Source organism: Carassius carassius, chromosome 41 (assembly GCF_963082965.1).
Source record: "Carassius carassius chromosome 41, fCarCar2.1, whole genome shotgun sequence".
NCBI classification, from domain to species: domain Eukaryota; kingdom Metazoa; phylum Chordata; class Actinopteri; order Cypriniformes; family Cyprinidae; genus Carassius; species Carassius carassius.
In genome coordinates this window covers 11151647-11179031 of record NC_081795.1, presented here as the reverse complement: position 1 = coordinate 11179031, position 27385 = coordinate 11151647, and the positions used below count along the sequence as shown (strand labels likewise).

General features: G+C 36.5%; 2 protein-coding genes across 3 annotated transcripts in view; both read right to left on the bottom strand.

The window, feature by feature from the left end:
- LOC132122707 (lissencephaly-1 homolog A-like) overlaps positions 1-4193 on the bottom strand; it is a 52592-nt gene extending 48399 nt beyond the window's left edge. The window contains exon 1 of the mRNA XM_059533049.1: positions 4020-4193. The gene's annotated coding sequence lies outside the window, so the exon portion shown is untranslated. The remainder of the gene's footprint in view (positions 1-4019) is intronic.
- A 937-nt stretch (positions 4194-5130) lies between these two features.
- On the bottom strand, positions 5131-27106 carry LOC132122706 (clustered mitochondria protein homolog). 2 transcript variants are annotated; one of them, XM_059533047.1, is made up of 26 exons: positions 26727-27106; positions 22185-22369; positions 21928-22099; positions 20731-20874; positions 20515-20642; positions 20283-20437; positions 19234-19359; positions 18629-18776; positions 18448-18540; positions 17667-18361; positions 16209-16642; positions 15294-15395; positions 15111-15199; positions 14768-14920; positions 14441-14503; positions 11166-11410; positions 11004-11088; positions 10762-10915; positions 10541-10680; positions 9717-9797; positions 9477-9602; positions 9158-9279; positions 8981-9074; positions 8618-8752; positions 8457-8530; positions 5131-7610 (listed from the first exon to the last, which is right to left on the bottom strand). In XM_059533047.1, the coding sequence occupies exons 1-26, from the start codon at positions 26854-26856 to the stop codon at positions 7484-7486; spliced, it is 4200 nt and encodes a 1399-aa protein (XP_059389030.1). In that variant the 5' UTR covers positions 26857-27106; the 3' UTR covers positions 5131-7483. The 2 variants fall into 2 exon arrangements, with proteins under 2 accessions (XP_059389030.1, XP_059389031.1); XM_059533048.1 differs by lacking the exon at positions 26727-27106 and adding an exon at positions 25330-25459.
- Between the last annotated feature and the right edge of the window lie 279 nt (positions 27107-27385).

Below are 27385 nucleotides of genomic sequence, written 5' to 3'. Positions count from 1 at the left end.
GTGAGGAATGTGGGGAGTGACAGAGCGCGTGTTCCAATGAACAACAACTCCCATGAGCCAACGCTCTTTCCCGACATCAAAGTACGTCTTATGTTATTATTTTGATTGAGTGACCCCTGGTGGCCAAAAATCCCATACTGTACGTTTAAGACTTTTATTTGTACAGATTCTCCAGTACAATGTTGTTTGCAAATGTTTAGTCGTAAAAGCTAATAACATTGCTTTTTAACGGTCAACATGTTAATTTACAAACATGTTCTGTGATCAGTTTGTCATTTACAAGTTCATAATTCAGTCTTGCAGCCTAATTGTGACTGAATGAGAGAGGTAAATGTGTAAATGTATTTGAAATGCACTTTTTTTCTAAGTATTCACTGCTCTTTTTCACACAGCAGGTTTTGTGTGTGTGTCAATTTTTTTTTTTTTTTCTTGACAACCTTCTGATGGATTTTACTTTAAAATGTGAGTTCCATTCATGCCACTGGCACTTTATTCGAAGGATTGTTTACAATTTCACAGCATAAGCTATAAAGCTGTTTCCCAGGTATAAGTTGTGTGTTTACAGGAAAAAAAATAATAAAATGCAATGTACTGCAAATTTATTCTGTTTTATTCTTATTCTTCGTGAAAATATTTTCTGAAAGATTCCTTAAGCTTTGTTTGTGATGTTAAACTACTTTAGGAGCTCTAAGGACTGCCATGGTGAAAACATTATTTGAAATCTCTTTGTGAAATTTGCTAGAGTATGGGTCAGTGTTTTGATTGCAGAAGAGTTTGACAAAGGATTACTAACACATAATAAAACAAAACTCCAGGTATATTTTTGATGAGGATATGACCATGCAAAATGGTTAATATCTCTAAAAAGTCTATGTTGAATGATAAAGACCCTATGTTAATAATTTAATTGGGAAAAATGGGCAAAACTAAAGTAAGTACATAAAGATTAATCGATTAATCGTAAAAATAATCGACAGATTAATCGATTATCAAAATAACCATTAGTTGCAGCACTATTTATTTTATCTATGCTTGTAAATTGTGTATTTGTTCTTTATTGTATGTTCACATTGATGTTAAAATGAAATTTTCTGATTTGTGACATTACTCTCTATGTACTGCTAAAACACTGCTGGTCACTTTCATAAGTTGTAGTGATTCTTTCTTTTCCAAGACAGAATGATAAACAAATTGGTTTTTACATTTTAAAATTATAATTTAAATTGATTTTTCACACTTTAAGCAAAATCGCATTGCATTTTTAACAAAGAATTGCATATCACATTTTTCTTCAATATTGCACAGACCTACTCCGTAGGCTTGCCAATCCCAGCAGCATTACATGTGATGTGCACCGGACCTCTTTTCCCCTTTAAACTGAATGTTTCAACAGCAAGGACAGCAGGAAACAATGCCAGGAATGTGAATGATATGCAAAGAGCAAGAAGAGCTCTTTATCCTCCATCTCATTCCTTCTTTGCTTTTGACGGTTTTATTGAAATGGGACCTATAACGACAGTAATGTAGCTCTTTCAGTCTTTGCCATGCAAAACATTAACAGCTGCTGAGGGAATCCAATTCAAGCAGACCCAATTTACCAGTGCCACTATATTTGTTGCTTCAACTAACAATTTAATATGAGAGTGTGCTATGGGACTTCTTCAACACTAACTGGAATCTTTGAAAATTAGATTAGGGTCAAAAAAGCGAGTTCAGGCCACAAAGAGCGTAATGAGCTCTTGCAATTTTATAGCTTTCGTATATATACCGTTTTGTACCAATCTGAGCTGTAACATATAATCCTGGCCATTTAAGCATGTAAACAGGTTGAATCAAAAACAATGACAAGATGTTATTGATCCACCATCTTGAAATCTACATTTTAACACATCAAACATCAGAGCTTTTAGTTGCCATGGTGAAAGCATTACTGATCCCCATTGGCAATGAAATGCATTATGACCTCTTCTCTGCAGACACACGTCCAGTGAGCAAACCAAACTCGCCACACCACCTCCATCCCAGTCATCACAGACTGCCTGTTGGAACTCCACAAACACACAATTATCCTGCGTTATTTCAGCCAAATGTTTGAAGGGGTCTCTAGCAACTGTGTGCAGCTGAACCACACAACTGAGACAAAAACAGTCCAGTAGTGATTATCCATTAATGCTATAAAAAGACCAACGCTGAGCACTAAAACGAGAGCATGTGATTAAGACAAAGAATAAAACAAAGAAATCCAGCATCATCTGCTGTATTCTGGTCTTCACTGTTTGTTTATCAGTATAAAGATAATGAGAGATATTCAACAAAGACCTAGACTATATAACTGAACCGAATGTTGATTCTTTAGTTTAAAGACAGATGGCAAAAGGAAACATCCTTCTTTGTGGAATTGTGCAAGCTGATAAAGACAGCCGGCCAATGTAGCTTGAACTAAAAATCACTTTTCTCATTCCCTTGAAGGAATTGCCATGATTACCATCGCACTAAATTAGAAGGATTTCTAAAGTGACTGCTGAAAATTCAACTATGCCGACACAGGAATAAAGTACATTTTAAAAATATATTCAAATAGAAAGCTGGTATTTTATCCTGCATCATCATCTTTACTGTTTTTTGATCAAACAAATGCAGACTTTATGAGAATTAAGGGATCTTTACACAGCTGACTGCTCTATGCCTGCTTAAAATGCTGCATTAAAGCCAAACTAAATTATGCCTGCTCAGACACACCTTAGCTCCCAGTGACAAAGTATGCAGTTGTAATTGGTGTGCGAACCCATTTAAGCCACCTCCAAGCAGCATTACGGAGTCTGTGTAAAGACACCTAAATGCCACTTTGGATGCACTTCCGTGCCATCTTTGCAATGTAAATTTGGCATAAGAGACTTTAATGTTACCAGCATTATGCTGTTCAGTGAATCCAATCCACAACATGCTTGCAATCATCAGCAACCATCCATGAAGCCTGTCAAACTAGAGAGGGAAGTGTACAGCAAACTTGGCACAATCTCTTAAAACCATAACGATTAGAGAACGTCCAAAGCACACAAGGTTCCACATTTATTCAAAGCATTCACACCTTGATAAGCAACATGCACACGCTTGCCTTTTCAAAATGTTTACATCTGCATGCAAGATGCTGTTAGTTATGCAGTGAGCAGTCATTACATTAATGCATTAATTGCTGCCTACATCGTTGGGCTGGAAAGAAGCCCACATTTACTGCAATGAAAGTACACATCATGTCAGATCATCACAGAGTCCAAATCTTCAGGTCGTCCCTTATGACATCATGTTTTATATACAAACGAGCTTAATAACTGTCAAAACCCTCTGTTATGTTTCATAACCTTGAAGTAAACGAACAAATATGCGGTCCAGGTCGAGCCATCATCAACAAAGTTGTTTGACTATTTTGAAGCTCGTTTGAATACTAAACAGATTACTAGTTATCGATTATATCTTACTCCAAATATGCTGTCTAGGTAGAAAGTTCACTAGGTTTTGAAACACAACCATCATTGACCTTATTCTCAACCGGTATGCAGCCAAAACGACCATTTGAATTATTATTTTTTTGTATTTACCCAAAAGGAATTGCACACGGCAAGGTCAGCCTTAAATACAACATGTACATAAGATTAAATAGAGGTATGTGTTGACACGGGCGTTAGCCAACTGTTGCTAGCTCAACATGACATTGATGAAACGACGTGTTGAGTCGCCGACAACATTAGGTTACACCACTAACGAACCGCGAAAACTACAAACCGGAGCGGGATCATCATTTCGTGTATATAGCGATAACGTTCACAGAATACACAACCGTGGTGCTGTCGACATATTCACGACTAAAGGAGAAAAAACAAGCTGAAGTATTTCTCCAACGGCCGCGTCCGCCATTTTGAGACACGGAGAAACGGAGGCGCAAAAATTACAGCTACAACACTTCGACAGGCGATTTTTATCTAACACAACCGAAAAAAGAGACACACATGAGCTGTTCTTACCCTACAGATTCAGCACTGAATGTTATTCCTCAGAAGACGCTGGTAAGGAACTAAATAAGTGTTATTTTCGAGTTGAAAAGGGGGGCTGAAGTCTCGGGGTCTGCCTCCTTGCAGAGCCGCATTCGCTTCTAATCTACGGCACGTGAACGCGCATAGGCTGACTTCAGCAGGCGGAGGCGCGCACGCCCTTCAATCTTGCACCCTCCTTTCAAATACTGTGGGCGTTTCTTCAATAAATATTCACCTAGTATCGCAGATAACTACAAAAACGGACCGTTAAAAATAATTTCTCAGACGAGGCACATCAATGACTTTAATCTGGGTACAATCACATCGCGTGACCTCTGTTTGTGAGAGTCTCAGCTAGTCAAAGCAATGCTCATGTCAGGTGCACAAGCCAGTTTACATTTTTCAGGCCTTTCAGCAAAATACTTCTGTCTATTGGTTGTTATAGTCTTCAAGTTTATACACATAACTTAAAACTACTGTTCCTCTAAAACTTTAGACAATGAGTACATCTGTTTACTCTTTGAAAACAAAGTGTAAATGTTCTTTTAAGACACAGTATAGACAATATTTTAAATTAATATAATCACATGTTGTTTTCTAGTTTCTTTATTCATTTTAATAAAAAAAAGATACTTGAACCAAAAATAATTAGACTGTTTAGAAGAATTTACATTAAGGTACCACTCATTAAAGAAACCAAAACAAGACACACAAATGGCATGACAATTATTTTGTGTCAAAAACCGGATAATCACAAAAAAATAAAAAAAATAAAGTAGTAAGAAAGAAAGAAATCTACAGATATACAAAGTGATATGTTTGTTCAACACCAGATGACATTGAGACTAACACTGTATATTGCTTTGTGTATATATTAGAGCAAAAGGGTGTCTTAATTGTGATATTTAACTACGAGTGTTTAAATGGGCAAAATTACTTTTTTAAATGTCCAATCGCTTTTCTTTTTCCTGACAATTTAAAAATTAAAAAAAAAATTTTTTACACAGAAACATTCCCATTGGCGATTAAACTGTAATTTGAAGAATAGTAGGAAGACATTCAAGACACTTCAAATTAAACATTATAATCCAAAAAGAAAAAGGAACAAAAATAACTATTTTATTTCTGTCTTTGCTGTCAACAAAACCCAAACCTTTCTAAACAAAATACTACACATCTAGATTACATCAAATTGGTTTGTCATGCAAGCAACTTATTGAAATCTTGAACTGACATGTTCCTTTGCTACATAACATGAACACATCACAGATTTAGTGAACATTATTAATTACGAAAATGACTTTTTGTGGTAAAATTTTGTTTGTTCACTATGAGATGTGCAATATGAAAGCTTGAATATATTCATTCAAGATCATATTTAACATGCTTAACTGCAGATTGGTTGTCATTTTTAATATACCAAAGCCCAGGAGAAACCTAATGTTAAGTGCCTGGCTCAAGGACAAACTAGAGACAGGATTTCTTTCATTGACCCTTCAGTTCAAAGGTCACGCTTACTTGACATTGAACTTGTGATGCATCTGTTATTTAACCACTAAGCTACCACCAGCATATTAGGGATATTCCTAACAAGTTACTAGATATCCTGTTGGTAAATACTTAAGATCGTATTGAACTCCATTTTCATTGTTTTGTTTTGATTCAAACCCAGTTCATATTTTTTCTAACGCAATACATCAAAAATCGAGTTTATGTCCATTTTCAATGTGTTAATATATTGACTACAGCACACCCATGTGGCACCTAAGAGTACTGAAGTAGATATTGAAGGACTTCGGTCCAACATCCAAGCTTTCTCATTGCAAAATCCATCAAGAAATGATTAAGCAGATATGAAAGAAATACAGTTGCCCAATCTTATGATTTATATAAGCATAAATAGGCTCAAATCTCACACATAATTACATATTCTTGTTAAATATAAATATCACTTACCAGTAACATCAATTTTCCCCCACCAATTTGAATAGATAAACCAATTTTTAAAAATGTTTGTTTTGGTTTTATAGGGAAATACAGCCAGGCTAGCAGTTTTGTTGAATCCATGAGCATAATCCAAGGTGCACTTAGTTCCAGCATATTGCTTCATACAGTTTGAGCACAACATTTGCAGGACACACACAAAGCACGTACACAAGCAAACAAACACATCATCCTTGATCTTTTTTTTGGTAAGTTAAAGCAAAGCAGCCCATCTTATTTCTCTTTTGAGGGTCCTATATGAGACCATACAAAAACCTGGCACTGGAAAGTGCAAAAAAAATACAGCTAGAGAAGAGCAAATCCCGAGTCTCACGAGTTCCTGAACCTTGTGCTAAAATATTCTGGAGAAAATACCAATCAGATCTTGAAAACCACAATATTAGTAGCACATTTTCACCATCATCATCCTAACAGGTTGCAAGAGTCCATCTGTTATTGATGATGATGTATAAAAATATCATCATGATATTGTTCTGTTGCAGCAGCTTTAGAGGAATCCTCTGAATGCATTTCTGCGCTAGTATGGACAACCATAAAGAGACATACATACATACATAAACGCACACACACTTTTAAAGTGAAAAAGAGTTAACACAACAGTCTCAAATCAGTATTTCAATCAAAATGAATCAAGTGCATGTCTAACCCCAATGACAAAGCTTTACACAGCTTCCCAATGTATTTCTATAAAACGGACATGGCTTAAATTAACTTTTACATGAAAGATCAAATGGCTTCTCATGTTCTTTTACAAAAAGATTCCTTGTTTTACAGACATCACTGATCTAAAATGATTGGTTGAGAAATGGCATCTGTAAAGTTGCATCAATACGGTTTTGTCTAAAGGCAGCAGCCATTGCGAGCACAGAAAAAACGTATGGGACACAATACTAACATCGGGTCCTGAGACTAGACCTTTAGAGTCTACATTCTTAAGCCCAAGATTCTTGTATGTCTATCTCTGTTGAACGGTGAACATCTCTCTTCTGGTGCGCAGTGTAGAAATCACCTGAGTTTCGGATAGCGAGGTGTGTTATTAGGATCTCTCAACACACGTGGGTTGGTTTAGGACGGATTGTGGTTATCTTGGGCTCAGATTAGAAGAAAAGAGATGGGGATGATGGATGGATGTATGGATGGATAAGGCTCTGGCATAAAATGTCATGGTCATCCTTGTTCATCTGCAGCCTCGTCTGTGCAAACTCACATTCTATCTGCTTCTTCTGGTAGTCCTCGAGGAGGCGTGTCGTTGAATTGCACATGTAAAACTGCTTTTATTCTCTTTATAGCTACAAACTACACTGTACATTTTTCTGTACTGTCACCTGTTCCTGGTTCTCCCCTCCCTATTATATTCAAAGTGAATTGTTTAGATTAAACAGCTCAGTTCTCAGGTCCACAGGTTCAAACAGATGGCTGCTGCATCGTTTCCTCCTGCATGGATGGAGTTGTTAATCATCCACAGGCAGCTTGTCATCCAGCTCTAACTGACCAGCCTGCTGTTCCTCGATTTTCCCAGAATTCTGCATCAGCTGCCGTCTCTGCACCTCAGCCTTTAGATTCTCCAGGTCCTTTTGGCTGTGTGAAGAATCAATAGCGTGAATTTAGTTTTTCACAACTTATAGCCGAATTAGACCATAATTGTAATATATAAACACACACACACACACACACATCTATTTATATCTATATATAGATCGATAGATCAATTATTTCACTCAATCGCAAAAAGTTGTCAAATTATAAGAATTACGAAAATATTTGTTAACCAGGCAATAAAAAAAAAAAAAAAAGTAAAGAAATTTTATATATTAATATTATAATTAACGGTTGATGAAAAAAATACCACTGCAATATATTTATTAACAAAGTTGGAAAACGTGTACGTACAGAAGAATAGAATTAACAGAAGAGAAAAATCATATTATTTGTAGGTATATAAAGTATTAACCACATATATTATTCATAAATCAGGCTTGTATTTTTATATAAACACTATTTTGTCTTTAATTGCAAGAGTTTGTAAGACATTACAGGCAGACTAAACTATTTATGCAATATGCCATGCTATATCTTTTATATTATACTACATACAAAATCTAATATAATCATATATATATATTATATATTTTTTTTTTTAAGTAGCTAATTCTTTATTATCTATACTTCTATTTATTTAGTAATCAAGGACAAGTTAATTCACATATCGTGTTTTAGTTATACTGGTGAATATTTTGTTTACTAATTTAAAGGGGGGGGGGGTGGTCTAGTTGAAGTTTCAAAGGTTTTCTAATAAAATGACATACCATGCCAATCCTGGTAAAATGTAAACATTCAGTTAAAGAACTGACATGACAAAATATTTAACCAAAAGACAAAAACTATGACTCTGGCTAAAACCAAATGGTGTAAACGGTTGCCCACCTGAGGGGAATAAAAATGATGCCATTGATGATATTAAGCTGTTCCAGAACACTGGTCATGCTTGGTGCTGTAAACTACAGAGACAAACAACGTAAGCCATCAAAAAACATCCTGGCAAAATCATGTGACAACATTTTCGGGACAGCTGAGGAGTGACTGACCTTGAGAGGCATTATGCTAGCGTTGGATCCGTTCTTGTAGATCTCATTCATGGTTCTCTGTAGAGCCACAGCCTGCTGCGTGAGGTACTTCAGGTACTCAGAGCTCTCCTTCGTCTTCTCATGAGCTTCACCAACCTTAAACACAAGTACATTGTGTTTGCATTAACACTTATTATGATACTATTCTTTACGTGAGTGTACTACAACCTCATTATTAAAATCAGTCTTGTATTTATATATAAAGCCTTTGTATTTGTATATTTCATGGGTAAAATCCAGTCATTTCAATGGCACTACATGCAATCAGAAACTTTGTGTGAGGGATTTCGCATGGGGTTCAAGTTGGTCACATGAATTTTGTACCTGGTTCTTGTATATGGTGTAACCCTCCTTCTCATGCTGCAGGGCAGAGCGGAACTCAGCCTTGCTCTCATATACTCTGGCCACCAGGTGATGACTGTAGAACAACAGAGGTGAATGTTACTTCTTATTTTGACTGCATATGACACCAATGATTAGTGTGTAGTCAGGCATATGTACCTGAGAGCTACTTTCAGGGATCGTGGCCCATGGTATTTGGAGTTGATGGCCAGGGCATTTTCCAGGAACCGCAGAGACAGGTCATACTCCATCACACCATGAAGCACCAGGCCAATATTGCTCTACGTCAGAGAGAAAGATCACAGTGACAGATTGGCTTTGCTCCACAAACCTCAACTTAAGTGACTAGAGGAATTCAATTTCCTCTCGTCAGCCTTTCAGGGTTTACATCAATGTGACAGTCAGGAATACTCAGATATATAGTGTTCAGTTCATTGCAAAACTAAGGATGAGAATGGGTTCTGCACCAAAGGCTTACATCGAGCAGAGCCATTTCTGGATGGTCCTCCCCACACACCACAAGCAGGAGGTAGCGAGCGCGGTACAGCAGTTTCAGGGCAGTAGACAGCTGGCCATTAGCAAAGCAGTACAGAGCTAAGTGCATCTGTGGAGAAGATATACAGTTCAAAGAAGTTCATTTAGTATTTTCATTTGTAGTTTATAGTAGAATATTTGTACATTTACTAAGCAGGCAGCAGAAAATTATGTAGATGCTTACATATTCTTGAATAGTGTTGGGGTTTTCAATACCCAGCACTCTCTCACTCATCAGGACAGCCTTCTGCTGATTGCTCAGAGCCTTGAAAAGAGAGGGAAAAATCTTGTGATGAAATAAACGGAAGTGTGGAAATTATAGTGAGGAGAAAAAAAGATGTTGGCTGATTTTCTTTCGCACGCATTTCAAAATAATTAAATGTAGTTTGTTTTAAAGTTTTGTGGTAATATGCTTTACTTTGTTAGCAACTAATATCAAGGATATATTTATTTGATCAAAACATACAGTCAAATATACAGTAAAACAGTAATACTGTAAAATATTGTTGTCATTTGAAATAACAGGTTTCTATTTGAATATATTTTAAGAATGTAATTTATTCCTATGATGTATAACTGAATTTTCAGCATCATTACTCCAGTCTTCAGTGTCACATGATCGTTCAGACATTATTCTAATATGCTGATTTGCTACTCAAGAAACATTAATTATTATTAATGTTTGTTGAAAACAGTTGTGCTGCTTAATATTTTTGTGGAAGCGGTCACTTTTTTTTTTAAATTCTTTGAATACAAAGAGAAGAAAACAGCATTTAGAAAAAGGAAATTTGAAAAGGAAATCATTATAAATGTCAATTTATAAATTATCATTATAAATTGTAACATTATAAATGTCTTTACTATCACTTGTAATCAATCAATTTCTGTGCTGTATAAAAAAATAAAAAGCTTACTGGCACAATAGCAAATATTCGTCAAACCAATAATTTAACTAAAGCATAAGGATCAAAAGGTTTTAAAAATAATTAGAAACAAATTTAGATGTACCTCAGGATGATCACCCATGATGTAGTTGAGTCGGGCCAGAAGGCGCAGACAGGCACAGATCTCCACATGCATGGCTCCATACACATTGTTGAAGAGGTTCAAGGCCTCGTTGATGAGCTCACAGCCCTCCTTTAGGAAGCCTTTGAACAGAGCACGCATCAATCAGCATTCCAAAGTCATCCTATGTGAAAATTCATTGATAGGGATGTGTTTTATTGTACCTTGCTGAACCTTGGCCTGCCCGCTTTGGAAGAAATGGAAGGCATCAGAGGCTTTGGGGTTGACGTGTTTAACGATGGGGAAGATGTTCAGGATGTCTTCTTCGGTGAAGGCCGGCTTATGGCGGCTGTCGAAGTTGTACTCCTTTATCAAAATCTGCAGGAGAAGCACAAAGGAAAGCCTTGTCACTACAGACCTTACGAAGCACTTCAGTGACGAGTAGCGGCATCAATAAGAGCACTACCTGAACACCCGTCTTGATTGATATCTCCCTCAACAGGGTAATCTTCTGCAAGCTGTACTTCTCCACTGCCTGGTCCACACTTTCACTGTTAAACATAAAAGCATTAGTCCCTGGACACACCAGGTTAAAGAAATGCAGGAGCTTGTTTGAACTGGTTCTCACCATTGTAGACTGAAGTGATAGTAGCTCTGTGCCTCAGAGGTAATGTTCTTCCACAGCTCACTAGGAGTCAGACTGGCCCATGCTGTGTTGTCCCCTCCGCCAGGGACCCTGTTACGTCTCTTACGGCTCTTTCTGCGGGACACCAGCTCATCCGCAGGAAGGTGAGCCACGGCCTCTGGGAAAGAGCTCAAGAGGCAGTTTAGGAAGTGGCTCACGGCAGCGGATAAAGCAGAGAGCTCCACACCCTGCAAATTACAAGCACAAATGTTAATGCCTCTATTAAAACGATCAACAGCTACCAAAAAAGTAAAAGTAACAAAGGTATTACCAATGTTTTCTTTTTGGAAATTTCTATCCACCAATCTAAATAATACCATGGTAAATACAATAGATGTGGGAATATGGGACTTTCCATAGTAAGGTACTCTTAGTTTGGGTCAGTAAGAAATAAAATAATTTTTTAATCACCAAGGATGCATTAAATTGACCAAAAGCTATAGTAAACATTTAAAATAAATAAATAAATATATATATATATATATATATATATATATATATGACTGAATGTTTATTTTGAAAGTCTTCTGAAGCCATAGGATAGCTTTGTAAAAGAAACAAACCCCTATTATATATATATATAAACGATTCCTCGAGTAACTCGATTACAGAAAATGATCGAGGCAAATTCCTCTGCCTCGAAGCCTCTTTTAATTTATTTTAAATCTCACGTCAGGTTCTTTGGCAATGATTTTTTTTTAATGTGACAACGCGTTTACGTCACTCACAAAGCGGAAGGAGACACAAGCGCTGCGTCCGAAATCACATACTGCAAGGAGTCAGCAGTGTTTTGATTTGAGGGCGCGGGCAAACGTGAAGAGAACGTCGTGGCGTGTGTCCATTGCAAGATAGAGCTGGCATACCACAACTAGGGCCCTATGATTTCTGCGATGCAGAAAACGCGGAGGGAATCGCGGAATCCAGTCATAAAAACGGATTTTACAGTTTAACGCGGAATGGCAAGGAATTTGCCAAATTTTGAATGAATTCATCAAAAATAGGTCATTGCACTTACATCAAATCACGATATGTACTAATATCTGTAAATATTAAAGCCGGAATAGTCTGTTTAAATATGAATCTTGCATGTTCTGCGTGTCTATGTTAATGAATGGAGCAGAAGCGCGTCTTCATTAAACTCACGGAAGCGCGCGTGACGCTCGCGGTGAATTCAGCGTCTGCTGTCTCTCTAAATAAGGACCTGAACACATGAACAACATCTCCAGAACTGCTCTGACAGTCACTTCATGAGCATTTGACCGTTTGATTTGAGTAAAACTAGCGTCACATCACATACACAGAACTGTAAAGGTACGCCGACCCGTCAAAATAAAAGTCCGTTTAAAGACTGTTGTTCAGCAGAATGTACATAGCCCACTACTAAAAAAAAACAATTATTTTTTTAAGTTTTAATCACACAACATTTCTTCCATGTTTCTTCCAATTAATGTTTTATGTGTTTAATGTGCATCTCAGAAAATGCTTTATTTAAAACCCCAACTGAATGGCACTTAAATGCACTTAATTCATCTGTCAACTTTATTGTCATTGTTCACAGTATTAATACAGTACAGTAATAATTAAATGTTTATTTTTGATGTATGCATTGCATTCTATGCATTTAAAAAATAAAAATTTTCTAAAAAAGGAAACTTTTTTATTAAAAAGGAAAGTTGTTTATTTTAAGAGATCCAGGAGTCTTATTTTCTCTTGCATAATTAATATTGCACTTTAATAAAGCAAAAACACATTTTATCCGATTACTCGATTAATCAATGGAATTTTTGGTAGAATACTCGATTACTAAAATATTCGATAGCTATAGCCCTAATATATATATATATATATATATATATATATATATATATATATATATATATATATATATATATATTAGTGCTGTCAATCGATTAAAAACTACTAGATTAATCACACATTTTTTCTGTGATTAATCGCAATTAATCGCAATAAAAAAAAGAAATGTTTTTGTACGTTTTTAATATATTTTTTTATGTAATAATTTCACAGTTAAATTTAAATACTTGTTTAAATGACATCTTTTTATGAATGAAGGCCAGTATTACTGATATTAATACAGCTAATGATTTTTTTTTTTTTTTACATTTATTATTAGGCTTCAAAAATATAACAGTTTTTAATTTAAGTAAACTTAAAACAATGCTAACATAAACCCATAATAAATGTCATGTTTACTCCTGCCCTTCCTCTCTTAACAGTTAGGAAATATACAGAAATTTAATAAAGTTATCAAAGTTATATGCAGTCTGCACTGCATAAACTATAAATTAAATAGTTAATCCTTATTAAAGCTACAAAAAAAGTTATTTAGTCAAGAGCAGCGAGTCATTTTCTCTGTTCCCTTTGTTCTTTAACTTTACTGACAGGAAGCTTTATTGGCTGCTGTCCCTTTAAGAGCAGACAGACACGCGGATCTCAACGTTTATATACTGTCTGGATCTCGCCTCATTCTCTCACAACTCTTTTTGTTCATTTTAGACTTTATATAAATCATTTAAGATTGCTCTTATGAGGATAATCGACAAAACTGGCACTTTGGGATGTTTATTGTTAGTTCAAGCGCTTAAGAGAACTGGATTCTGGCGCCCTGTCTATGCATTGTGTCTGTGTGTGTCTGTGTGTGTGTGTGTGTGTGTGTGTGTGTGTGTGTGTGTGTGTGTGTGTGTGTGTGTACACGTGTGTATGTGTCACATAAGGGCATTCACAGACAGCGCATTCTCTTTTGTCTTGCCGCGCTTGAAATGTTTAAAAGCATTTAAATGAATAAGAGCGTGATCATATAATGTAAAGCTAGCCAACGGATGGCAGAAAATACAGATGCTGCGTTAATTGCGTTAAATATTTTGACACGTTAAACCAGACAAAAATTAATCGCATGCGTTAACGCGTTAACGTTGACAGCACTAATATATATATATATATATATATTTCATAAGAATGTTGTTTTTTTTTAACTATAAATAATAATAGTTAAATTTAAAAAATATATATATTCTTAATTGTAACAAGTACACTATATCACTGTTTTTACTGTATTTTTGATTAAATGTAGTCTTGGTGAGCATAAGAAGCTTCTTTCAAAAACAAAAACAAAAATCTTACTGACCCTAAACTTTTGATTGATTGATTGTGTGTATGTACCACTGCATTACTGTCAATGTACCTCAGTAGTAACTTACCTGAAGATATGTTTTGAAAATATGCTTTGCACATCTGGTGATCAGCTCGCCGATCCCAATTCTCTACATGTACAAACACAACAAATTAAATGCATAGTCTTCATTATAATGTTTATATATATATATATATATATATATATATATATATATATATATATATATATATATATATATATATATATATATATATACAGTACAGACCAAAAGTTTGGAAACATTTTTGGTCTGTACTGTATATATATATATATATATATATATATATAGAATTATTTATTTATTTATTTTTTTTAATTTTTTTTGTAATTTATAAATGGATTCTTTACTTACATAGATATGTTCAAGTTGTGCTTTTGCAGGCATGTTGTCCACAAACTCCAGCACATTTCCAAGATAACGCACATTAATGCCACGCTGATGAAGGGTATCTGTCATCATTGCTCCATCCATAGGCAAAGAGCTGTGATCTAAACAGTCTTTTACCTAAATTTAAATATTTATTGAAAAGTTGGTTCTATTATCATATTTTTGTAGCCGTCGTTTTATAATAGCGATAAACCACAAGGCAGTGCATTAGAATAATTCTACCACAGCCTCTCAAGATTGTTACATTTTACATTTTCTAAAAATTAATAAACTTATGTGAGAAGGCAGGTTTTGCTTGGTGACTCACAAAAGAGGGGATCCGGCAGGACACTAGGAACGCTGCAGCATCTTTGAGAAGCTGCTTCTGTTTCTGGATGTCATCAGGGAAGCGTATGCCTGTAAGCGACGGATGAGGTCATGTGACCAACACTGCCTATATTGTCAAAAAGGCAAATCACAATCCACATACAAAATATAATATATATCATACCTGGAGAGAAGATATCTGGGTTGAAGCGGATGTCGAACGAGGTGTTGCTGATGGAGCCCACAGCTTTACAGGCGTTGAGGACCACCTCTCGACTTTTGGGGTCTGTGGAAATGTTCCACAAAATGTCAAAATGTATTCTAGCGAACAACTATAAAATAACCACCAGTCCACCACCATAATAGTAGAATGTATAATAATAAAAAAAAACACACAATAAACTAACAATAAAATATCAAAATGATTGATAATCATGATATGGTGTTTGGCTGAGTCAGGGGTTTGCAAACTTGGTCCAGGGAACAGTTACTAATAATAAACAATACTTATAATATTAACAATAACAATTATAATAATTATTATTATTGGTAACTAGTTCAAATAAAAAGTAAAATATGAAAATATTTATTTTAAACAAATATTATTTATATTTTATTTTAATATGTTATTGATAAAAAAATATATAATACAAATAACAATATTAAAAATGTCTATTTGTGCTCCATTTATACTGAGAGAAAGTTAAAATTATGAAGAGAAAAAAATTAAATAATTTCATATTTTCGAGTTTTACACATTAAAAAGTTAGAAAATTCCTGGGTTTAACTATTAATTATTATTAAAACCTAAAGTCCCCAACCGGTTGAATCAGATTATCACAAAGCCAATCTCGTAAAAGTCAGGTCTCCTTCAATGAGCCTCAGAGAGAACAGGGGCAAACAGCACAGAGGAGAGATGCACCGAAAGAACACAGTTAAGAATTAAAAATACAACAGCAGGACATCTAATGAGTTGATGACAGAACTCAGATGGCGCTAAGATAAAAAAAAAAGCAAAAAAAAAAAATTGTGTGCATGTCTCTGCCAGCTCTTGCTCTCGTTTCCTCTCATGCTCTTTTTAGTCGCTCACAGGACGTACCAATATCGGATCCATCTTCTGCTGCAAAGGTCTCGGCCAGCTCTTTAGCCTGGGCAAGTCCAGGAATATTTTCATCAGCTTCCTTACCCTCCAAGGGACTATCACACCCTCCATTCTGCCTCTCTGCAGCTAAAGGCCCATGAGTAAAATTGGTGTTTGTCTTAGGAATCCCGGATTTCAGATCTGCTGGGGCTTCCTGGTTTTCAGGAACAGACTTTTCAGACATAGTGGTTGCCTTCAAGTCATCAGGGGTCAGAGTGGATTCAGAAGATGTTGACATGCTGTCAGGAACCTGCTCAGATGCTTCAAGAGCCTGAGGTTTGCTTTCAGACTCCGCGTCTGCAGGGCTCGTGTTATGCAAGGCTGCAGTCTTGTCTTTGTTGGCTTTCTGCTGCATTAGCTGGAGCGCTGCCATCTTCATGAAGAGGAGATATCTGAGGCACAAGACAGAAGGATGACAAACTAGCCTTCAGGACTTTCAGAGAAGATTAATATAATTTAAGAGAAGTGATAGTTACTACTAACAATAATTAGTAGTAGTAGTTTTTATTAGTAGTAACTAAACAAAAACAAAACTAAAATACATGTAAATATTTGTTTTAAATATATATTTAAATTGTTTATTATTTACATATACATGTTATGTTAATTTGTGTAATAATTACAAATAATAACAATTATGTTAGAATAATAATTTAAATACATTAAAATAAATAAATAATTGTAATAATAAAATTAATAAAAACATTAACTACCTAAAGCTGGTCTTGATTAGCTTTTCTGTCTAGGTAATATTATTATTATTATTATTTATTAATAAAGAAGTAAACATTTAATTATGTAAATATTTATTTTAAATAAATATTATATACATGTAATAATTACAAAAAATACAAATATTAACAATAATTAAAAGTAATACTAATAGCATTAACAATAACAAGTAGTAACAGTAGAAATGGTAAGTACAAAAGTAAAATATACAAACATTTATTTTACGTTTACATTTGTAATATTTACTAATAGAAAATTACAAATAATATTAACAAAAATTATGAAAATAAAATGAATAATTACAATTATTATTACTATTATTTTTAGTGTTATACAAAAATATTTCAGATATACATCTCGTAATCAACAACAACCTTATGAAGTGCAAAAATCTGAGACAGACCTTGACTAGTTTTGTAAACACATTGCCCTCCTATATATTCAAAGACCTACTTGTGATTGACAGCTATGATAACATCCTAAAATGTGGGTTTGTTTCTTTTACAAAGCTATCATATGGCTTAAGAAGACTTTCAATAAACAGATTCAGTCATATAAACTACTTATATTGCGTCTTTTTGGAACCTGAAATCCACTTCTAGTTAATCCTTCGTTAGACAACAAAAGGGAGAGTAACTTTACTCAGATTCGAATGAGATCGTTTACCAAGTAGCAGGAACTCACCTGTGCTCTACAAAGGCCTCAATGAGCTCCTGACGCAAGCAGGCCAGGCGATGGCGATGCTGGCGGGGGAAACCCAGCTTCTGGCTCTCGGGGGCGAGCTCTTCGCCCTCCACCGGGAGGAAATTGAGGTCAGGTGGGAAGGTGCGCAAAAGGTCCAGGATGTAATGGCGGCCATCGTTGCCAATGATACCCTTGCACTCCACAGAGGAGCAAAGCTCTACAGCGGTATCTTTCTCATTGAGCACAGTGTGGCGCTGCACCTTCAGCGGGCGGCTGGTCTTCTCCAGAAGCTCCAGATACTTGGGGTGGGAGACTACGGTCTTACCGAAGTCAATGGAGCCATAGATGACGCTCTGCTCCTGTTCCCGCTCCAAGATGCCAGGAATGATGGACTGTGCTGTTACACGGTAACCTCTGTAGTCCACCACCACCGTGCCCAGGGTGTAGAGCCCCTCCACGTCCACGGCACTGTATGCCCTCACCCCATTCAGGTCGTTGGTGGGGGCAGCGTGGGCAGCAGCGTCTCCGCCCAGCTCTCTGTAGTGGTCACGTACATCAAAACCCAAGCTGAAGAAAATGTTGTTCCAGATAAACATCTGCATGCGCGTCTCTTCTCCAGGGTTGATCGCCATTACATTGCCATCGATCACCGCCATTGCACCACGCGTCGCCGCACCGGCAAAGTCACTATGAACCTGAGAAACAGAAGTGAGTTTGTGAGCTTCACATTGCTGATCAAATGAAACCGTAATTGTTCTGAAGCCAGTGTTGGTATGTTCACCTTGAATATGGCTCGTTCTCGCAGCAGGCGCTCAGGGAGGTTCTTACGAGAAAGTTCTCTGGTTGTCTGGAGCTCCTCGTTCCAGTCTCTAGTCTATCACATAACACAAAGAAACTTTAATAGCACTATTTAAAAAACTAAGTCCACTGAAAATTGAAGAAAGAATTACTTTAGGACATACTTGGCCAGGTATATGCTCCTCGTAACCCAGACGGGAGGTGTAGGCATCCTCTGCTCTCACACAGTCCATGGCATGATCAATCTGTGGTGCAGTCCAGCTGTACACTTGGAAGGGAGTGGCTATTCTCTCAAATGGATGTCTTTGAACCCTGATACAAGATCCACAATAATTATCAATAAAATAAAATGATACGACAACAGAATTAAGGCTAGAATAAGTCTCTAAAACGGTCACACACAAAAATTTAGGCAGTATTTATTTAAATATTGAACAATAAGTATTTAAATTAATAAATTATTTTTTTTATTCAAACAATCGAACTCTAATTTAAAAGCTAAAAACATTCAATTAAGATTTAAACTGAATGCATATTTATTTTTTCCCCCTCAGCTGTTTTTTTTTTTTTTTTTTTTTGGATGAACATACAGTTCTTGAAACATCCGGAATTACAAAATACATTTAAAACAAATACTCCCAGTTTCTGCTAATAACAAATTCTGAAAGCCAGCAGCTTTGTTATTATTATTACAAAAAAGTAAGTTGGCATACTGCTGCTCCTAGATATCCTTTTATCTAAATATGTATCAATAATAATAGTGTATTACCTCTTCTTTTGCAGAGCGGTGAAGTTCTTCTTGAAGGCAGCACTAATCTGGCTCAGTAGCTCCACTAGAGAGTGGCTGAGGAAGCTGGGGCTGGCTGGCTTGGGGTTGAAGGTATAAGTAGTGGACCTGCAATGAGTATTTTCATGTTATGACCAACTGCAGAAACGGCTAGTATTACATTGCTGTACTATTCTGAGATTTGCTAAACATTACATTTAAGAGCTTTGTTAAATTATTACTGTTTTTACAATTTAACTTTAAGTGAGCATTTGACTAGTAGTCTAACAGCAAAGGTAATCCAAGTGCGAAAACAGAATAAGCATTTTAATACACAAGAACAAACGGCAAATATTCAATATTGATTGATCATTTTTTAAATGCTATTTATGCTATCAGTTTAAATGTTCTCATACAAAAATAGCTTACAATGAAATGCCACACTGACCAGTGAGAGTGAAGTATTCTAGAAAGCATTACAGAGTGCAATAGTGGCCGTCCATTTTTTCAGCGACCATGGTTTTGAACTTTTTTCCCAATCATTTTTCAGAAAAACATTTGTAAAAAGTTCAAGAATTATAAACCATAAACCAAACCATCCAGCGACAGGATTAATCAACATTATAATTGAAAAGCAGTCAAATGGTACACAGGGTATTTGCAATTAATTGATTTTCAAAAAATGATCAAATAAATGTAAATCTACTGATTTAAAAAATCTAAATTTATTTAAAATTTAAAATTTAAATTTATTGCAAAAAACAAGAGCATATAGCTAATGTAGTTTTTCATGAGGAATTTCACTGTTAAACATGATTATTATACTATTGCATTGAAACAATGCAGACTAACAGTTTCAACCGTATATTAACAACCTAGCTCACAGTAGGGCAGTCTTTAAAGCTTAATAATTTATAATTAAAAATCAATTCCCTACTGAGCAAACTGAACGGGATTTTTATTTCCAGAAATGGTACGCTCTATCACTGACCACAGAATGCCAGCCTGAGGAATCAGAATGAAGTGCTTTAGAAAGCAGTGCAATCACATACTGATTGAGGTAGAATCCACGGGTGGAGGCAGTGATGCTGACGTGTCTGTCCTCAACAGTCACAACGTACAGATACATGAGGTCTCCGTGCATCTTCCTGTTGCCAGGTGGTGGGTTCCAGCCGCTCATGGTCAAGACCTTCAGGCACTGCATTGGCTGCAGACAGAGGACCAGATGAAAGTAAACAAAAGCAAGACATCATTAAAGACTCAAAATCTGTAATCTGCCCTCACCTTCCAGTCTTTGTTCTGTGGCTGAAGTGGAACTAAAGGACGCTCTTTGCTGCCTGGCAGAATGTGTTCAGGCGGTGTGCAATCAATCTGCTCAAGTTCAGTGCCTTTCTTTTTGCGTTTTCCAGTATCTGCATAGGTAAGAACAAACAGGTCAATTATACTAGTCATCAACCTGCCAGAAACAACTTTAGACCTCTTTATCTTCCGGTCACAGACCTCCAAGGTCTCCATCTGTGAAGACACTGAGGAACGAGAGGGAGTTGCAGTCCACTCCATTATAAGCGTCTGATGGATCTAGGCTCTTCAGAAGGTCTCTGATGTGACGGACATGAATGCGAGCTTCACGTACTGTGTAGGGCTCTACAGGAAGAAAACAAAAACATTAAATGCTCAGTACCTTCAACGGAGACCTATATATGAGATTAGGGATGACCATTTTCGATCGTGGTTTAAATGAACAATAAATTAATCGATTAATCATTAACCATAATACTGCAAAATGATTTTTTAATTGCAGTGGCATATATTCACCAGCCTGACAAGATGTGCAAATGCTACTCAAAACGCCAGCATCCTCACCCAAATAAAATGGGCTTTTAGTCTAAATAAAAGGCTGGTAGTAGAATTGTAAAATGAATAGATGCGATTATGATTATTTGATAAAATGGTTTCATCGTGCCTGTTGTTGTATTTTAAAACACAGTCCCAATGTTTGCAATTGACATTATAGCCATTTAAAATAAAACCCAAAAGGCATGTGGGGCTGTTCCTCGTGCTCAGTGAACCTCTTCTGCTGCTGCTCACATGAAACATGTTTATGTGAATATTATGACACAGGGTAGAAAAGCTTTCTTTATAAGAGAAATAATTGGTAAGCAGGCAAATGCTAGATCGTGATCATGCTTTTGGCTTCATGCCTTTCGAGCCCATACATTTAGATTAAACCATACGTGGCTTTGTGTTTTCGTTTTGCATGTCACGAATCTCTACAAATTTAATAACATTTATTGTTTCTTTACCTTCTTGCTCTCTTGCCATTCACTTTTAATCCCTGTTTTCTATGAAAGCCCGTATTTGCCACTGAATTAAAAAAAAAAAAATAGTAATTGCAACTTTTTATCTCGCAATTCACACTTTTTTTCTCAGAATTGCGTGATACAAACTAACAATACTGACTTTTTTTCAGATATAAAGTCAGTATTACGAGATATAAACTCGCAGTTGCAAGTTATAAAGTCCGTATTACAAGTTTAAATTAACTCGCAATTCTGAGAAAAATATAATTGTGCTTTATATCTCGCAAGCGTGGCTTTTTTCTCAGAACTGCGAGATATGAAATATCTTATTGACAATTGATCAATTGTCAATTACTCGTTGACATCCCTACTAGAGATGGAAGGTGTTGAATTATACCTTCGACCACTTTGAGAAGGGAGGCTTCCTGCAGGCCTTCAATGGACTTGAGCTCGGCAAAGTTATCGAGCACATTCCCGTCGAGCTGCAAGGAGAAGCAGGTGCGGTGGCAGGTGTCCTCACGGTCCATCAGAACTTGGTGGATCTCTTGCACCATCTCTTGTGGTGACACCTGAGCAGGAACCACAGATTTTGTTATAATATTGTGTGACAAATGACTCCGTGTAATGAGAAGTTAGTGCAAAATCAAGACTCACCTGAAGGTCAAAGGGTTCAGTTCCTGGTGCTTGGATCTTCACAGTGAAGCCAGTGTCTTGAATTACAATCACTTCCTGTTCGTTAGCATCCTCTGCGTCGGCACTGCCGTCCTGCTTGGAGTCGGCCTCCTCAGCCTGATCGTGACTTGCTACCCCATTCATCACTGCGGTGTCACCACGGTGCCCTGTGGGTAGAAAAAAAAATAAAGCTTCATAAAACAGTTTCAAACTGGCCAGTGGTTTGAATCAGACTCACTTGGTCAGTTAATTACTCACAGCAGTTACTGAGCTTAAGAGTAATTTATGGCTGACTTTAAAAAAAAGATTCCTGGATCTGAAATGGTTAATTTGAGTAATTTTGTTGAACCCAAAGCACTGATTAATTGGTCTGTACAGTCAAAATTAAACATTCCAATACAGTGCTGTTAGAGTTAACTAAACATAAAAATGTTCAGCCCTCTACTCATATACAGACCTCACTAATCACTTATAAGCTTGTCATTTAGCAGATGCTGCTTCGCTTGAATGAGTTGCTAAAAGGCAAGTGGATTTTTACAACTAGGTCAGTTTCTGAAGGCCTGTGACACTTCACACACTGGACACAATACAGCTCCCAGTGCAATGCCAAGCTGCCATGGAGATCTCCAGGATAACAGTTTATGTCCTGGGTCTCGGGGGGGAAATCATTCCCGTCAAGCTCTCCGAATGAATGCTGCTGGACCAGAGCTGGTGCAATATCATCTGACTCAATTATCTGAGGAGGTCCCATCTGCCTTACTGATTGATTCACACACACAGATCTGCTGAGGCTGCAATTTTGGCTACACACTGAATTGAATAAGAAGACAAAGAATTGAAATTCCTGCCAAGGCAGGCATGTTTTCAGAGGCCACAGCTGTCTCGGCTGTAACTCTCAGCTAAAATACACTGTTTGCTTTAGACAACTGCAACATGGCCTTGGCTCTCCTCAATGTTCACGGCTATAGCAACAAGCAGCTGGTCTCACACTACAGACACCGAGGACCACAGGGGAGGCAGACCAAATAGATTTCACAACAGAGGCCCCATACAGAATAACTTAAAAGCATGATTTAAGTATTATACACTTATGTCTAAGAGTAAATGGCATGTAATGCATAACTTGTCATCGTGTAAAAGGAATGTGGAGGTTGAGCTTCCCTTAGACTCAGTCAGACAGCAGCCATCATTAGTTTAAAGTGAAACTGACTGTGTTTCTTCAGACCTAGCGGCACCATATTCTTATCTTGCTCTAAATTGAATGTTTAAACAGATCTCCCCCAAATCCAATGACGAGCATTAGGTCAGGTGGTGAATGTCTATTGGTTAAGTAATGCAGCTGTTATTTACTGCAGGGGAATTCTGTAAATGGTGCACTCAAGTATACAAGCATTTTGACCACAAACAAGAACAAAACAAAAATGTATCTAATACATATCAAAATGAGAAAAATTTCAAATATTGTCACAGATTTTGTTGTGAATCTTTTTTTTTTTTAAAGTCTGTATAGTTATATTAATATTTCCTTCTCTTTTTTCCATTTTTTGCACATTAAACAAATGTCTTAAATATGTTTAAGTTAACTATTATATAGGGATGCACGATAAATATCGCCCGATATTTAATGCACATCTTGTCAGTAATGGCAGTTCTGTAATCAGCGATAAATCTCTACACGTGCAGATTTTTGAATCTGAAGGCTGGAGGATCAGATGAAACCAGTTTACATTAGACTATACTGATATGTGAATCTCCCTATGACACTAAAGCAGAGCATGTTCTAAGACTTTACTCCAACCTTTATCCTTTAAGCCCATTGCAATCTATAAGTGTGTGAACACGGTGTGAATTTAATACATGAGCATGCATCACACATGTGACTGCTGCAGAAGTTCAGAACAGTTTAGAATAAAAATGAAACCCCAACGATTAATTTGCAACCCCATGCAGGTAAATGATTCAGTGTTCAGGACAGAGTTATATTACACTATTACACACTTAACTAGGCGAACTTATTGTTTTCCCTACGATAAAGTGAATTTTATCAATGATAAAAGGCAAGTGCAAAGTCCCATTCTGAAAACAATAATGCTTCAACACACTCTGTAAAATGAAGCAAACTTGGCCGTTAAACCTTTAGTCATGCACAACAAGAGACACCTGCCAAACTTTATCACAACTGAGATCATGGTGGCCTTAAGCTGTGCAAAAGATAAAAAAAAAAAATTGTTTTACTGCCAGCTATGATTACACAGAATCATGCAAAAAATACACTGTAAAGAATTAAGAGTTGTAAATAAAATAGATTACTGTGGTATATTTGACAAGAAAACACTATTACTACTATAAAAATGTTACTTGCTGTTCCTTTGTTTGTATTGAACTGTTTGTAAATTTACTAGCAATTTACGAGTAAATATTGTTTCTACACCAAGTGTAGGACAGATAAAAACTAGTAAAATTTAGCTGATGTGATCTCAACATAGCTGCCCTCATGCAAACCCAATCATTTTATTATATATAAAATAAAAGTACTATTATAATTAACAACAGTACTACTACTATAGTTAAGTACTATTCATATCAGTGCAAAACGTTTTTGAATGAGAGCATCCTCAAAAACATCTGATAATGAAAAAAGTGGAATGTGAAGCTGAACAAAGCTTGCAGATTGGCAATAAAAATTACAGTATAATTGCTGTGCAAAGCAAAAACGGTCTAACCAGTTTTCTAAATAGCCTTATTAAACATGTATTACGTATGTAAGTTAATCATAATGCAAATGCATACAAATCATGACAAACACAAAAAAAGACATCTACTTTCACAGCTCATGAAGAGATCCCATCAGTCAAAATAAGACATCATCTCGAGCATCAAAATCCAACATATTAAACACAGTCAAAGGCTGTCAGAGAGTGACCCATTCCACATAATGCCAGTCAGTCTCTTCCAAGGTCTCCTTACATTTTACACGAATTGCAGCAGCTCGCGAACTGACAGTGCACAAAAACACCCTGCTATATGCTCTAAAACGGATCTAATGACAGCTTGTAGCTCGAAAATGATTCGCAAATTACAGGATCACTCCTACGTGGTAGACAAACTGTGTAATCCCAGCAATTACCAAATAGATCCCTCTATATTTAACTGGTAGCAATAACCTTTTATCGGCATGCATGCACCGTGACTTTCCATGTGTAGCTACTTCCTCTTTCCGGTCGAGGAGCGCAACACTTTTCCTGAATGAAAACAAGAGGGGTGCCCATTGACAAGCGTGCGTTTAAACAAGCCATTCATTACTACTAGGGTATTTTTTTTAAGTAAAATTTTTAAACATTTCGATATAATAGGCTCTTTTGGGCATTTAAACTATTAAATCCAGAGTAACCTACAGATCAGAGTGTAGTAAAAGCACGCTCTCCCTATCTCGCTCAATAGTTCCGTCCTTCCTAAAGGTGACCTTCAGTTCATTGGTGCTCACGCGCGCGGTTACAGAACATGTGAGTCAGGATATCACACACAGCTAGGCTACTCACAGCACTTTACACTGTTGATAATGAAAGTTACCCTGTAAATAAACAAATAAAACGTCCCAGTTGATCTCTAACGTTCAAGTTTCAGAGCTTTATGTGCTTGTTGAATCATTTGTCCCAGATCTGCACTTGTTTAATTTGCATTTTTTATTTTATTCAAACATAATATTTAAATTGATTGTAGTATTGCTTCATGTCATTGGAAATTAGGCTACAGTCCTAAATGACTGAAAAGGCTGAACTGAGACACATGAAATTACAATAAAAAACTTTTTCATTTTATTTTTGTCACTGCTATGTGTGTATCCATGCAAAATAATAATGCATTAGTAAACAAACATCTGCTTACATTCACCTTTGCTATAGTTTACCTTCATATTACCACACATTAATATTAAAATCACACAAAAACATTTGACAGGATTGCTTCAACCACTACAAGATGATTTAAATATTTATCCAGTAATAACGAATGACTGAAAAAAAATCAGAAAGAGGAGCCTAATCACACCACTAACAAAGCATGGACCTTTATAAATTAGCATTGTATTTATTTCAATTTTAGCTTGATAACCTGCCTTCTTTTAGAAATTAATCTACCAAGAAATACCATATGAATGGGTTTATCTACTTCATCTACAGCCAAGCACCACGACAAGATCCAGATCAAGAAAGTGCATTAGGCAAGACATATAAATTAATGGCCTGTACAAGACTGTAAGCTCGCTGAAGGCAGCAACTTCCCTTTCAGACACATAACTAACTTAATGGTGTTTATGGGTGTTCAGCAGACACCCCTGCAGCACTTTGCATGTTTATGTCCTTTCATCCCTACTTCACTTTGACCTCTATCCATCAAGTCATACAGCAGACCTCAACCCTGATTTACTCTAAACTGCAATGGGCTTTTGTTAAAATACATCAGGATCAGTAAGAGCAGTGACTTCTGCATGCTACAGTGTAAATGATTGTAATAAAGCTCTCTTACCGCAGGCACAAGGATCCTTCGAGGCTGTCTTGCTGGTGTCTTTACTGTTTGCTATCTCGCCTTCCCGGGGAAGATCAACGGGGTTGCAGCTCGGAACTGATGCTGGGATGTCATCCGTCTTGCTAACCATGATTCGCTTCCCAGAAAACGTTTTGGTTTCAGAGTTGAGCAACCGTCAGTCCGTTGCTGGGGGCTGTGATAAGGGTCTGTTGAATGGCCTTCTCCGTCAGACGGGATGGCTGCCTGCTTACATGCAAAGATATTACAAAAACAACTCAACTTGCAAAGGACAGTTCTCAGCCTGGCTGTCACACGTGGTTTCTCCTCCTCTTGACCTGCTTGCCTTTGTGTTTGTCCCACCCACCACGGCTACGGCAACCCGATAGCTCCATTTGGAGAAGCGCGTTTTACTGACTCGGTTTAACCTAACGTTGGATTTTTAATATTTCTTCATTTAACACAGTTTATTTAAAATATGTTACGTGAACCAGATTAGAAATTCCTCGCTGTGCATACAAGGATTTTAATAAATATGGTAAGTCCGACTCACTTCGAGCAATTATTTTCAAAGATCCGGTTTAAAATGATTCGTAATCATTTTTTACAAAAATGTTACAAATAATTGTATATTTCAAAACTCATTTTAAAATATTAAATGA

Coding starts and splice junctions, on each gene's coding strand:
- LOC132122706 (XM_059533047.1), bottom strand. CDS start 26,856: ATGGTTAGCAAGACGGATGACATCCCAGCATCAGTTCCGAGCTGCAAC. Junction 18,541..18,628: donor AGGAGCATATACCTGGCCAA/GTATGTCCTAAA, acceptor GTTATGTGATAG/ACTAGAGACTGGAACGAGGA. Junction 7,611..8,456: donor ATCATTTTTATTCCCCTCAG/GTGGGCAACCGT, acceptor TTCTTCACACAG/CCAAAAGGACCTGGAGAATC.